General features: G+C 27.8%; 1 protein-coding gene across 1 annotated transcript in view; it reads left to right on the top strand.

The window, feature by feature from the left end:
* The window catches only part of LOC107457171 (aquaporin-7-like), a 35987-nt gene extending 28231 nt beyond the window's left edge, over positions 1–7756 (top strand). Inside the window, exons 6-7 of the mRNA XM_071178552.1 lie at positions 770–927; positions 7595–7756. Coding sequence (XP_071034653.1) covers positions 770–927; positions 7595–7608 — 172 coding nt within the window. The 3' untranslated portion in view covers positions 7609–7756. The remainder of the gene's footprint in view (positions 1–769; positions 928–7594) is intronic.
* Positions 7757–14833: the final 7077 nt, after the last annotated feature.

Here is a 14833-nt window from a genome sequence, read left to right as displayed (position 1 = left end):
CTATTATGAACTCTTTCTTGATGTTCTACTGACCAGGACATAGTAGAGAAAGCGCCACTAGCCGCGTACGGTGACATGAGTTATGGCATTGATGATGCATCCTAACTCACTTAGAATTTTGTTGCAACATTTACATGACCCACTGTTATAGATAACGGTTTTTATCTTGTGCATTTTAACGAAGATTGATCTACAGATTTCAAATATCCACACTCGATTAGGTAAGATAAAGTATTTACATAAATACAAAGAAAAACTCGTCCCTCTGCGTTATTCATTCTAAGTAATACATTGTTTATTTTAATACACAAATTGTACAACTGTTTTCAATTAAAAGACTTTGTTACATCGATATTTGAGTGATATTTGAATAAATGACCAAAAACCAATTTCATTATTATTTAGTTACGTCATTTTAAAATTCACTATTAATTTTTAAATTATATAGTGTCTCATTTTAAGATTCTGGGTAATTAAGTTAAACCTAGTTTAATAAAACCCAGAATTTTAATTAGTCTATTATAGAAAGTTCAAGGCATTTTAGTTTTATGCTTTTCAGCAGTTCAGTCATTCTCTTAAACTAAAATAAATTAAAGATATAGAGAACAATATGTTTAGAATAGAAGCATTTTTAAACTGGTAAATTATCTCTTTGTGAAAAATATAAAGAAATGCTTTTATAAGGAAAATTATTTTATAATTATTCTTGTAATTAAACAAATAAAAATGAAAACCGACTTTCAATTTTTGTATTGTTTATTTCTTGCAGCATAAGAAACTATGGTTATTGGTGGATTGGTTTATTGGGTCCCCATATAGGCTGCATTATTGGGGCTTGGTTCTATTATTTGGCTATAGAACTTCACTTTCCGGAAGAAAAACAAATTACTGATGATGTTGAGATTCAACTTAATGAAAAAAATACAGGTATTACTCTTAGTTATTTAAATATAAATAAACTTTTTGCACCTATATACATATAATATTTTTAAATCGATGGAAGCTAAATAATGTTATTTACTATATCAATATTATTTGTTATTCCCCATGTGTATACAGTAGAACCTCAATTAATCGTTTCTCATGGGAACAGTTCTTTGTTAGCAGTAGATACGGAGAAACGGTAAATGCGTGTATAAATCAAATAATAATTAATGGCTTGAAAGCATGAAAAAGCATGGAAATATAGAAGAAAACTAGTTTACTATAAGCAAAAGAAAATTTAGTTGAAAAAATTATGACCATATTGTAAAATTACTTACGACGCTAAAGAATAAGCAAATTTATTTATTTAAAAAATTTTAAAATTTTGGTTTGAATGTTCTATTTTCTTCTGTGTGCTAATAACAAATTTCTGATATTTGTAAAAGATTGCTATTCATTTTGCACATACTCGCGTGAATAAGAGACATGCCATTGCTCATTGATTCTTAGCCTTCTGCAAATGTTGGCATTGCATTCTGTTCCATTTCGCCGGCTATTGTTCGCCGTAGCTTTTGCAACCGCTTCTGAACTTAACATGATTCATGATTCAGCATTTTCATCAACTAATACCTTAACATCAAACATGCTTTTGTTTTACCCAAACTGACACATCCTTATTTTCTTCATCCTTAAAATGAGAAGTTACAATTTTTTTTTTCTTCTCAAAATGGAAAAAACTTCGATGTTGTTAAATGTTGGTAAAATTTCTGAATGATAGACGTGGGAATTCGTTAGTTTTCAAAATGATCCAGATGGTTTTTATGAACATTGTAAAAATGGCATTTCTGATGAGACCGTTAGTACAAGACGATGCACACGAGAAAACTAAAGATGCGGGAAGAATAGATTGAGATTCGACTGCATTATTTCTTTTATGAATATAAAAAAAATTAAAAAAAGGCGAAATTCAACGCATAAGTCATTCATAAACCTTCAATACATCCAGCCTGCTATTGATGCTTTTTGTTCTAGACATATATATATATATAGTTTTATACTGAATGAAATAATGGTCCAAAATTAACAACTAGTTAATAATAATAAATAAATGATAGTTTATTATATAACCGGATTTATACAGCCTAATCAATTTGGAGTTTACACCTATCATCCGTATCCTTGTTTTTTTTTAACCCAACCCAGAAGACAAGATAACTCCTGAATCAAGCCTGTAGACATCCAACCCTTCGTTGAGGACATTTGTGCTACTTGGAGAGGAAAACTTCCCACGGTGAGCCCAGAGGTGAGGGGATTCGAGACCAAGATGAGTCTTCCACCGAGAAGATCTTGCGTAAGCACTGTGGTCGATGCGAGCCGTTGGCAGAATTCGTGACAACCAGCCACCACTCGGATTCGAACCTGAGATCACCTCATTGAGGGACGAATACTCTATCCCCCGAGTATATATTCCAAATAAGTTATTTCCTTGCTTAGAATCACTTACATTTCCTTGAAAATTTTAAAATATAATCTTATTTTTTTACAACCTATGAACCTTTTATACTAAAATGCAAAATAAATTTTTCGTACAAAAATGCTTTTTTTGCTGCTTTAAAAAGTAAATAATTAAATCGAATTAAGTGACAATTAAGTTCCAAAAAAGTTCAAAAGTTCAGTCGATATTGCATCTGAATGAATGCATCAAGTTTTCTTTTCGCAAAATTTTATTCTCTTTTAGTATTGTTTTCAGTAATCAAATATAAAATGTAATTAACTGAGATTGGTTAGAACTTGAGCTCTTTTAAGAGCAAATTTTAATAAATGGAGCTGTTGGCAAATAAGATTATTTAAATAAAACAGATATAATTTCCTTTTTCGCACCCAACGAGAAAACCTATTTTTCCCTAGGAGCAACAGATTTTTATTCTTGTAGAAATACAAATTAGGAACAACGTAATAAACACAAATAAACAAATTAGGAAGAAAGATTATTATTTGATCATGTCATTACCAAAAGTAATAAACATCTTCAGTGTCGAGACAAAGAATAAAAAAATATCTGATCCCTTCAAACTGAAAGTTTTGATTTCAAATAAATAAATGGCATTAAAATATTTAAAGTGTATAATTTTAAGAAAAAATGATAGATTAATAGAAATAATTATATCGATTAAATAAAAAACATTTCAAGCATTATTCAAGATTTTTGAGTTGTCTCATAAATATAAATGGAATATTTTTATAATGATTTTAAGATGTTGATACTCCAACATTTTTGAGAAAATAAAAATGTTTCTAAGACTTATTGAAACTTAAGCATTTGTAACAAACATAATCTCTCAACCATTTTCTATATCTAGAACTTGAGCTTTCTGGGGTAAAATGAATATTGTAAATTATAACTTTTTATCCAACAATAGATTATTAACTGAAGAAAAAAAACTAAGCTTATCATAATTCTTACAATGGAATTATTATGCTTCCAGTAACTTCGCCTTGTAGAAAAAAAGCTTAATAATTGGTATAGAATCCTAAGTTTTAAAAGTTATATCCTATAATTATCGTAAAATAATGTAATAAAATTTAACCTAAACCCTATAAAATAACAATTATTTTTAATACAATTATGTAATGAAACTAATAAATTATTAATTAAATCTTTTTATAAACCGATAGTTTGTAACCAGAAAAAAATTAAGTAAGTTTATCGTTTTTCTTACTGAGAAATATATAGTTTTTCAATTACTTATCATTTTAAGACAAAAACTTAGATACTACTAAATTGTACATACTCGTAAGTTTTAAAATATAAGTTACATCACTCTAAAACTATTGTGAAGTAACCTAATTAAATTTAACCAAATCCTTATAAAATAATCATCAAAACTCTTTTAAAGAAATTGTGTGATGAAAATGACGAATTGTAAATTTTTAATAATAGTTTTTATACATTAATAGTTTGAAAACTGAAAGAAATAATGCTATGTTTACCATATTTCTCATAGAGGAATGTATATTTCTTTAATAATTAAACATTGAGAACAAAGCCTTCGATATTTGATTCTAAATCAAAAGTTTTTAAAAGTTATATCATTCTAAGTTTATTGTAAAATAATCAAATTAAATTTAACCAAAATCTTAAAAAAATATTGAAGCAATTTTCAAACAAATCACGCAATGACAATAATAAATTGTGATTATTAATAACAACCTTTTATGCATTTATAGTTTGTAATAGTAGATGTTGTTTCTTGCAGAGGGATATATTTTTTGTCAATAACAAAACATTAACAACAAAACTTTGAATAATCTGTTCTAAGTCGTAAGTTTTAAAAAAGTTAAATCATTCTAAAATTATCATAAGTGCTCGAATGAGACATAAACAAACCTGATAAAATATTAGCAAATTTAATGAAATATAATCTTATAAAATAACCATTAAAGTCGTTTTAAAAGAAATTATTCTTTAAAGAAAGTAACTCCAAAACTTATGTATGTCTAGTCGGAAGATCGAATAAATCAACACACTTTTGACAATTAGAACCTTCGAGAGTGAACTTTGCTGTTGAAATCCAATATTTAACAAAGTTTAGTTATTTCAACATAGAAAATTATGTAACCTCGAAGTACGATAAATATTAAATTAACTGTCACAATTATTTTAAAATAATTTAAGCATATTTACGTGTTAGATCATTTAAATAAAAAAGATATAATTATATTTACTAAAGCGCAAATATATATCTCAAGAAATTTTTCAATCTTTATTTTAAGCATTAGTTTTAATACTTTGCCTTTAAATTATAAGTTTTTGAATTATTTTAATATATGTATAAAATAATTTTGATATATATATATATATATTAAAATAAAGCAAAAGATTATAAAAAAAATATCGATAATAAATGATTTAAAAAATTTTTGCATAATGTTAAGTATATCTATAATTATGCTCGTATTAAATTTTAATTAATTTATTTCAAGCACTTTTCTTATTAAAATTTCTTATACTCTGAAACTAAATTCAACATAGAACCACTATTATATTGTTTTGGAAATGTTTTTTTCTTAGAAAGTTGCTTTATTTTACCTTAATAGATTTGATTAGCTAAATTATNATATTAAAATAAAGCAAAAGATTATAAAAAAAGATCGATAATAAAACATTTAAAAAAATTTTGCATAATGTAATGTGTATCTGAAATTATGCTCATATTAAATTTTAATTAATTTATTTCAAGCACTTTTCTTATTACCATTTCTTATACTCTGAAACTAAATTCAACATCGAACCACTATTATATTATTTTGAAAATGTTTTTTTCTTAGAAAGTTGCTTTATTTTACCTTAATAGATTTGATTAGCTAAATTATGTTAGCGTATAAATTAAATTTTAGCTTGTATATGTTGCTATAAAATACAAAAATATTTTAACATTTTAAAAAGGCAGATTTTTAATTAATACATCCTTAAAATAACAGGGTTTTTCATTAATGAGTAAAATTAAAAATTTGAGTGCTATTTTTCATCAATATTTATGCTCTTTTTTCTCTACTGAATTGGTTGAGGCATGTCGAAGCCATGCATGTCTATATATTCAAGATTGAAATTCAAATATTATTTATATTTTTTTCGTTATAGAATGAGGCATAAGATATTGAACTAAACCTAGCATTGCGTACCAAAACTAAACCTAACTGCACGTAAAAATAATCAACGCTAAACTGATAAAAAAAAATTAAGTCTGAGTTTTTGTACAGAAATTATTCTACAAATGAAGCAATAAGATTTCTATTGCATATCATTTTTATGTATTATATAAATAAATTATATTATAATAGTTGTTCCAAAAAATCATAAGAATATCTTCGAATACAGTTTGAGCACTTTCTCATAAAATGTTTATATGAACTGGTAATGATTTTAATACTCTAATCCAGCATTTTCCCAGAAATTTACCACACGGAAATCTCTCACAGAACTAAAATCAGTGCTAAACACCTTCCTTCAAATATTTGCGAAATAAAGTTTAACAAACTTCCATTCATTAAACAAATTTACAATATTCCTACTCTTGAAAAAAAAGTAAGGTCAGAGCTACTGGGATATGATCAAATTTACCGTGTTTGTGGCTTTATGGGAACTCCAAAAAGCTAGGTAAATTTTTACTTAGTCCTTTGGTCATGATTTTAATAAAATTAAAAGTAAAATATGATCCTATATTATGTAATAAAACTTAGTGAATATGATCAAACTTAGTTTTTCCATGATATCTTTAAGAATGGCATATAATCATTTATTTGGATAATTTTATTTTTCAGTTTTGTATTTTTTACTTAATGTGCGGTAATAAGAACTATTATTTTCAAAACTAGATTTTTTGGTAAACCACTTCCAGATGAGAGGAAAAATTACCAAATAAATGGCTAAAATACCGTATATTTTAAACCAGAATTATGCTTCTTTTTTTACCAGAAATGTCATTACCATGAAGTACTAATTAGGTGGTATTTGATGATATTACTATATAAATAAACCTTAGGTAAATAATTGAAACCTCAACCTAATTTTGACGAAATTTAAAGACGGAAATTAAAATTAAAAGACTAAAATGTGCAAAACGAAAAAATATCAAAATTAACAATTTGAACATCGAGTTAGCTGAACTAAGGACGTCGTTTTATTTGACAAAATTTTGGAACACTTCATTTAACTTTAATCAAACGGAGACGAATGTCAGCTTCAGTATCTAGACAGGGTTCGGTGTTTAGTTATGGTTTAAGCATCTATTGAAAGCCCGCATTGGCTAAGTTCAGTTGTGGCAAAAAATATGGTTACGTTTTTTAATAAAGGGTTGAAGTGTTTTGTTTTACAGACTAAGTCAAAAATTTCAATATGTAAGGTAAATTTCAAAAGGTAATCTGAAGCTGTCAACCATACATTCCAAATTACTAGATGGAACAAAGGTTGGTAAAACCCGATACGTGACTAGTACGTTTTTTACGTCTCTCTGAAGCAGCACAATGCGTTTTTAGTCCCGACCTGAGAGACATACCTGAGGATGATTCAAAGATATGCCATCACAATTTTGATCGTCTGCAGAGGACATGACGCCTTCGTAGCCCAAAGACCTGCGTGGGAGTGAAAAAATTAACGGTATAACAGTTTAACGAGGATCAATACAATGAATCCTCAATCTTTTTGCATTTTTATCAAAGTGGACACCAGCCCGTGCACTCACCGCAACCAGTGATGTTTGACTTCGATGAACTACTAGGAGCCATGTCATACACTCAGTCTACTGGTAGTACAATGATACATAATGGTCCTTCTTGAATTTCAGTTCATCTACTTGTCTCACTTAACCTTGATATTTAGCATAATTTACTTTAATTTTCATATTGGCATTAATATTGGCATTTTCTGAATATAATTTATTCTTTTTGTAATTATTTTTAGAGACATTGGTTTTGTTTTCCTAATGTTCGCCGTAGAAATATTAGAGCCAGATCACAGTTTCGAAATAGGCTCATGTTACTTTAATTTTTTTTAATAAAAAACATGGAAAAGAAACATTACTCCAACACATTTATAGGTCTTGCCAAGATATTTTTTTTATTAATAGATACGTTCAATGTTTATAAAATAGTTATGTTTTCTTTTTTTCAGAAAGAGTAAGATAATGAAAACATCCAAGTGTCTTCACGAAAAAGGACATTTCTTTTCAAATCTTACGCATCATGCATTGTATTTCACTTTATGTACCATCAAAATGATATCTTGTTTCAATACATTAAACATACTCAATAAAGAGAACATTTTATATAATAATATGTTTTACTTTTTCCGTGATAAAAATATTATTATTTAGTGACTTCTGCCAATTTTATTATTCAAGGTTCTGATGCTTGAGAACCTATATGCAACGAAACCAAACAATAATGTTATTCTCTGACTTATTAAGATATAATAATTTGCCTCCTACCCAACAGAACAATTCTGCTTAGGAGAGCAAAGAATTGCAGGCATCATTAATAAATTTGCGAATTTTTTGAAGATCAAGTCAGATCTTAGAAAAAGCTGTCTCTTTTATAAACGTTTATGCTGACATTATTAAATCAATTAAGACCAGTTAAAAATATTTACCATTTATAAATACTTTATAATTATCGTTTATAAATATTTATCGTTTATAAATAATTTATATAGTTAAATATTTCTGATTTCAAATTGTTGTGCTAAAGCCATATAGTTCATATAAGATTATGAGAAAAAAACTTAATTATTAATAAATGATATGAGATAGAGGTGACTTATAAAACAAAAACTTTTACTTGTGTATTTATCACATTTTTAACTTATATCCTTGAAATATATTTTCAGAAAGAAGTTATTTTTAGGACAATTAGATGGGTTTTAAATAAATAGTCCCAAAAAACTGAAGCGGAACGACATGACCCGATTGAAAACTTCATTTGCTTCAAAAACATACAAATATGAAACAACAATCGACATGTTTCAAGCGCTTAAAAGTAGGCGCTTATTGAAAGTAAAAACAGTATTAAACTATTGTACATTTTCACAAATTAAATATCCTATTTTACTATGATAAGATAATGAGATGGATAATTTGATTGATGATAGATTACATGATGGGTTCAGAATTGTATTAAATGATACTTCACAGTAATAATATTATATCCCAGATAGCAAAATAAGATTTACTTTCACTGAGCAAAAATCTTTTAATGTAAACCCAAAAGGGTTTGTTATGCGGTTTACTTGTAAACCTTCTAACCTTAAAATGAGATATGTGACAATCTGCTCCATTCTGCGCACATTACCTTAATCCAAAACCAGGGAAAACAACCTTCTATATAAAAACCTTAAATCAAGGTTGACAAGGTTGGCGTAAAAAAATGTTTTTAATAAAGTTAGTCTCAGGTGAAAATAATCTTAAACCTAGGTAATTATAAGGTTTCTTTTCACAAAGTCTTGTATGCAGGTATGCTCGGCTAAAATCCACCTTTGTCATGAAATTTTAATGGACTAGGCAATTTTAGCGTATCGTTAGTGTGACGTCAGCTAAGACGTCATTATGGACCTAAGGGGTAATTCTTTTTAGGAAAGATTTAAGAAATAATTTTTAATCCTTTTAGGATAAAAGGTTTGAAACTTCAATATTTTTGCCTTATTGAAAAAAGGTTTTTAGTGAAAACATTTTCGGGACAATAAAAGGAAAATTCCGGCAAAAGGTTGCCATAAGGTTACATGATTTCTGGGTATATTGAAAGGGAAAGATATTGTAATTGGATTTGTACATTAAATGGAGAAAAATAAATATTGATTTTGAAGTTAAAAAGAAGCAAAAAAAGGTCGGAAATAGGATTTAAAGTAATTAAATTAAAGGAAACAAGATTGTTCATGAAAAGTGGTAGTAAAAAAACATCGTGGAATAGCATTAACCCAATTGGGTATACTATAGCCTACGTCACAGATCCTGTTATTCCTACTAAATTTAACTAGTAAACAGCATTTTCTGCGAACCTGATTTCTAGCAACAAGTAAAAGCATCAAACGAAGTGTCTTGTTTATAAGTCGCTACTCGCCAGGTTGGAATTGTATTAGTCTAGTTCCTTTGGAAATAATTTATATTGTTGTTTTACCGAAGTTTATGAATTTAGTAAGCATATTTAAAACTCAGTTTCTTAATTAAACTAAAAGCTAAATGTTATTCCTAGTAAGTGGAAGTAGTTGTGCTTTTTTCATATTATACCCAATTGGTTCAATGGTCACTCAATGTGAGGTAAGCATTGAACAGATTGGTATCACTTATTTACAATAAGCTGAACGCTACAAATAATCAACATTTTATATGTTGGATAATAAAACAATGACTTGACATATCCAAATACAAGCAAACCATTTGACGCACTGACGAGTGATGTTTCCAATCAGAAATAAAAGTATGCCCACGAAACAAAATATGTACTCACCGCTTACAAGAGACAAAGAAAAAGGATGCACCGAAAAAAACACGTTTGATTCAAAGCAGTTTTTTTTTAATTTTCGATTTATATTTCTTTATATCACAAACAGGCGAAATTTTTAAAATAAAAAATAAATTAAGACTAAAACACTCCCAAAACAGGAAACACGAGGTTAGAAAGTATTTTAGTAAATGCCTAAAATCTTTCAAGAAATGGGTAACCGAACAGTAGTTTTTTAAACTTTACGAATGTTTAGCATTTAAACGTAATACAGTATAAAAAAATAAGGACGAAAAATCAATTTAAATGGTGATAAGAAGATAAAAACGCTGCTTAAATTGAAAGGATCTTTAATATTTAAAGAAATTTTCAAAGGTTTAAAAAGGTAAATATGAAGGATATTGAAATTAGCAAAAAAATGGTTTTGAGAATTTGTATCAATATAAATGCCAAAGAAAAAGGATTTAAATCCTCATCTCGGACAGAAAGGGCATTAGGTACACAAAAACGAGTCAGTCAGAGAGTGTCAATATTCAGAAAAATTCGTTGACCGTTGACTTTTTTTTTTCTTCCAGACGTGGACACGTACCTAGGTTTGCAAAACCCTTAACCGTATAGGCCACGTCTGGACGCACAAAACTCATAACTGCACAATACAGATGATACAGATGACAATAAAGATGACAATAATTCGTATCACATTACTTAAATTTATAATAATAAGAAAATTTAAAAAAAAAATGAATAAAGAAATTTGAAGCAAAGAGAACAATGAAGCGAATTTCGTTATATACATAATAATTGAAAAAAAAGAAGCAGAAAGAAAACAAATAAGGAAAATGTAAACGAGGACGAAATGTATAATGAAGGACAAAATCAAAAACTGTTAAACACTATCAAGATTACATAAAAAGTCAGGTTTAATTAAAATTTTAATAAGGAGTCGTTTTCTGCTAGAAAATTCATTACGTTAATTAATTTAGAGTTTAATGTTCTATTTGTAAGACAATTTTTTTGCCAAATATGTAAATTATTAATGCTTGAAAGTCGTGTATGCCATGATATTGGGTAAAGACAAGTTGATAAGTAATGCTCTGGTGTACCTGGTTGACCACAGGTACAATATCCGAGATATGAAGGTAATGAAAGAAAGAAGGAAAAGGGCCGTGACCTGTTAGGCACCAGATGACCGATTAAAATTCAAGAAGCAGAGATTTTGAAAAGGGGACGACTAAGATTGGCTAAGTAAGCCCCTCCCACTCCAAAAAATTAAGAAAAAAATAGGGCTTTAATTTGGTGGTTTAGTGAAAAATAAGGTCATAAACTACTTTCTATGACATCTTCTTCTAAAAGACGGTAAGACATCAGAGGAAAGGTGAGAGGGTGTTTCTACCCAAAGGAAATTTAAGATCAAACTGCAGGTGTAATGACCGTTGACCTGACCAAAACGGGTGAAGAGATTCTTTTTGAAAAGAAAAGGGAAATTTTGGCAGACAAAATATATTCAATATATTTGCGCTTACATTGAGAAAAAAATCCCTTAATTTAAGAAAAATCAATTCAAAATTCCACGTAGAATTGACTAAAACTGTTATAAAATTAGAAGTTAATAAAGGTTTAAAAAAAATTTTAAAAAATATTTAAATAATTATAAAATAAGAGTTAAATAAAGTATATCTAAGTATTAAATAAGATAGCGAAATAATATAGCAAATGAGTATTAAATAAGAGTAATTATAACATTACACAAAGTGTAACTGTGACAGAGCCCATTTTCAAGACTTGTCAGATGTGAATATATAAAAAAACAAAAATGATTTTTAAAAAAAACTTGTAGTTGCCAATGAAAAATGTAGAAATAAAGGTGAGAAGCAAAATTACAAAAAGCACACAAGCCGAGATAGATAAAATATGAACAACAGAACAAGAAAAATCACAGTGACTAGGAAAGAAATCAGAGCTAAAGCAGGGCTCATCTTGATGCCTTGGAATCTTGTTTTATTCACTTGAACTCTGATTCCCTTGTTAACGACATTCGTTCCGTCCCTCCTCTCCATAATACGTGGAAATGCATTATACCCTGATTTGCCTCTCGGCAACTGTGAGTTTTCTTGTTCTATTTTTCATTGTTTTTTCTCTAGGCATCTGTGGTTTTTCTAGTTTTGCCTCCCCCCCCCTTTTTTTTTTCCTTTTTCGCTGGCAACTTAACGTTTTTTTTTTATTTCAAATAATTTTTGCTTCTTTTCATTCACGTCTGACAATGAAAGTAGCGGCACACTGAGTCCCTGTTCTTTTTAAAGTACACAAATTAAAAAAACGATTAAGTATCTCAATCTCATAACTTTTCAAATCATGCATAACAATCTTTTAAATAAGGTTTTCATAAATTATAATAAGATTCCCTTGAAGAGATCTATTTTGCATTAAAAAGTACAAACTTTCGATTTATCACTAAAAAATTTGGATTAATTCAAGTTTGAAAAGTCATCGAGTCTAGCACTTATTCAAATGTAAAAGACTTCAGTAAAAAAATACTTCCATTATTTTGTTTGATATAAACTGCAACTCTATTTTTATCGTTAACTTTACCCTCAAATTTATATTATTTTGAAAGAATTAAGAAAAAATAGGTATATTGTGACCAAAATAATATAATTTTCAAAATTTGGGCTATTTTATTTTATTTATAGCAATTTTTTTTATTTTTAAACTAAATATTAATACTTACGAATATTCTATAATTCTCATATTCAAAACATAATTAACGTAATTCTATGAAATTCCTAGATTCTCTTTTCGGCAAGGTAATTGTCTTTATTCATTTAAATTAGGTACATGATGTTGCCTAAACACCTCGTACTGCATTTGTATAATTTTTGTGGAAAATAGATTAACATTTAATGACATCGCGAAAAACAAAACTGAACATTAAAAATGAAAAAAATAACTAAAAACTTTAAGGTCCAATCAAATCCTGATTTCGAAGTTCAAAAAACAAATCATGCTGAGCATTTACCAATAATAGTAACAAAAATAAACGTAAATTAAGTTTGCCTTATATTTATTCAATAATTAAAAAATGAATTTCATTTCTTGCATTTTATTCTTTCAAAATCAAAATCAATTTATTCGTAAATGATGAAAACTAGTGGGCTGCCCCCCCCTGCTCGCTAACGTTCGCAAACCCCCTAAAATTGCTACGCAATCTTATATGGTTTGCTTCGCAAACCAAGCTCGCTTCGCTCGCTACTAACTTAGGTACATTGCAAATGCACAAAATTCTAAGAATTCAAAACAATCATTCAAATCCATATAACAACTTTTTTTTTAAAAAAAAATTACATCTTTTTAGTAAATACTAAGTCATTAAAATAAATTTGAATTCAAATAAATGACATGTAATTCGTTAAACCTATTAGAAATGTGCTATAGTATAAAATCTTAAGATAAAATTTCTAAAACTGATATCTCTTTAAAAAGGTTAAAATTTTGGCTATAATTAAGTCTATTAAAAATTGAAATAAGTGAATTGCAATGGAAAACCTGCATAAACAAATAAATTCCAGCAAAACAAATAAATTCGTGATATAAATCAAAAATTGTCAAATAAATTCGTAATATATAAATTCGTGAAAAAAAGCGCTTTCGACAAAATACTAAAATAGAGATCTATCGACAAAGACTACTCACTTCTGCCTAGCTTATGCTCTCTCTGGTTATTTCTGTTTCCACTTTTAAGAGCGCTATATGTTGAGCCATCTCAGCTAGATTTGACATGTGACATTTTTAGCAGCAATCATTGGTTGATTTTCTAGCGTTGCCATTCGGGGAGTGGAATGAGGCTTTTTTTTTGTCCCCGTGTAAGAGAAATATATATATAGATAACAGCTTCTTAACCTCTAACAATCAACTTGAAGAATGATTTATATACATTAATTTCTTAAGCACCTCCTTCTTTCCTCACTAAAAAAAAACATTTTACAACCTTAAATTAAAATTCGTAATACATCATTTGTGAAATTGTTATTTCATCATTGAAAAATACTTGTTGTCTAAATTTTTAACAGATGAGATTAAAAATATTTTTTATTGAAAATAATAGGATAAGGCTTTCCATAGAATATAAAATTAATATATTTCAAAAATATCCTAAAATAACTACGATAGTTTAAGTTTATTTGTAAATTTTAAACCATACATTTTAACGATTTTTAAAATAAAAAGTACTTTTTAAACATGAATAGAATAGTCCATCGTGTTCTAAGTATGCAGAAAAAAGGTATTTAGTTTATTTAAAAAAATATTTCAATCCTTAAGGTTCAAAAATTTTAATAGAAAATTAGACGCTAGTATAATTTTAAAATCTTCAAGTCATAATATAAGTTTTAACACTAAACGCTAAGTTTTAACACTAAACGCTAATAAGTTTTAACACTAACGCTTTTATATAAAGTAAAGCAAAACTGTTTATCCAAGATTAGAAACGTAGATACATTTAAATTATAAAAAATTAAAATTAAAAATATATATTTTAGATTATGAAAATGTAATGTCAAACAGTTTAAAGTTTTCGTGATATAAAATACCATATGATAGACTTTCTGTCCCTTTGAAGTGTTTTGAACTTCATTTTTTAAAAGCGCTGTTGAAAAAAACTGAAAAATGAATAAATACGATACCACAAAAAAAATTCATGGATAAAATTGCTTTTATCAACCGACATACTCTTTTTGCTCTTTGTGCAAAAGCTCTTAGGAAGAAGCTTAGGTGTTATAATGAGGTACTACTCACAAGGGTACGTCTCCTTTGAAACTTTATTTTTCTGAATCTGAGGAGCACGCCAGAGAAAGAAATGGATTGACACTGTGAGGAAACCAACTAAAAGGGAATCACTTGGAATAAATACTACTCTACTTTC

This window comes from Parasteatoda tepidariorum, chromosome 3 (genome assembly GCF_043381705.1).
Source record: "Parasteatoda tepidariorum isolate YZ-2023 chromosome 3, CAS_Ptep_4.0, whole genome shotgun sequence".
NCBI lineage: Eukaryota > Metazoa > Arthropoda > Arachnida > Araneae > Theridiidae > Parasteatoda > Parasteatoda tepidariorum.
Note: the sequence above shows the minus strand (reverse complement) of the source record. Positions and strands in the feature narration are given on the sequence as shown.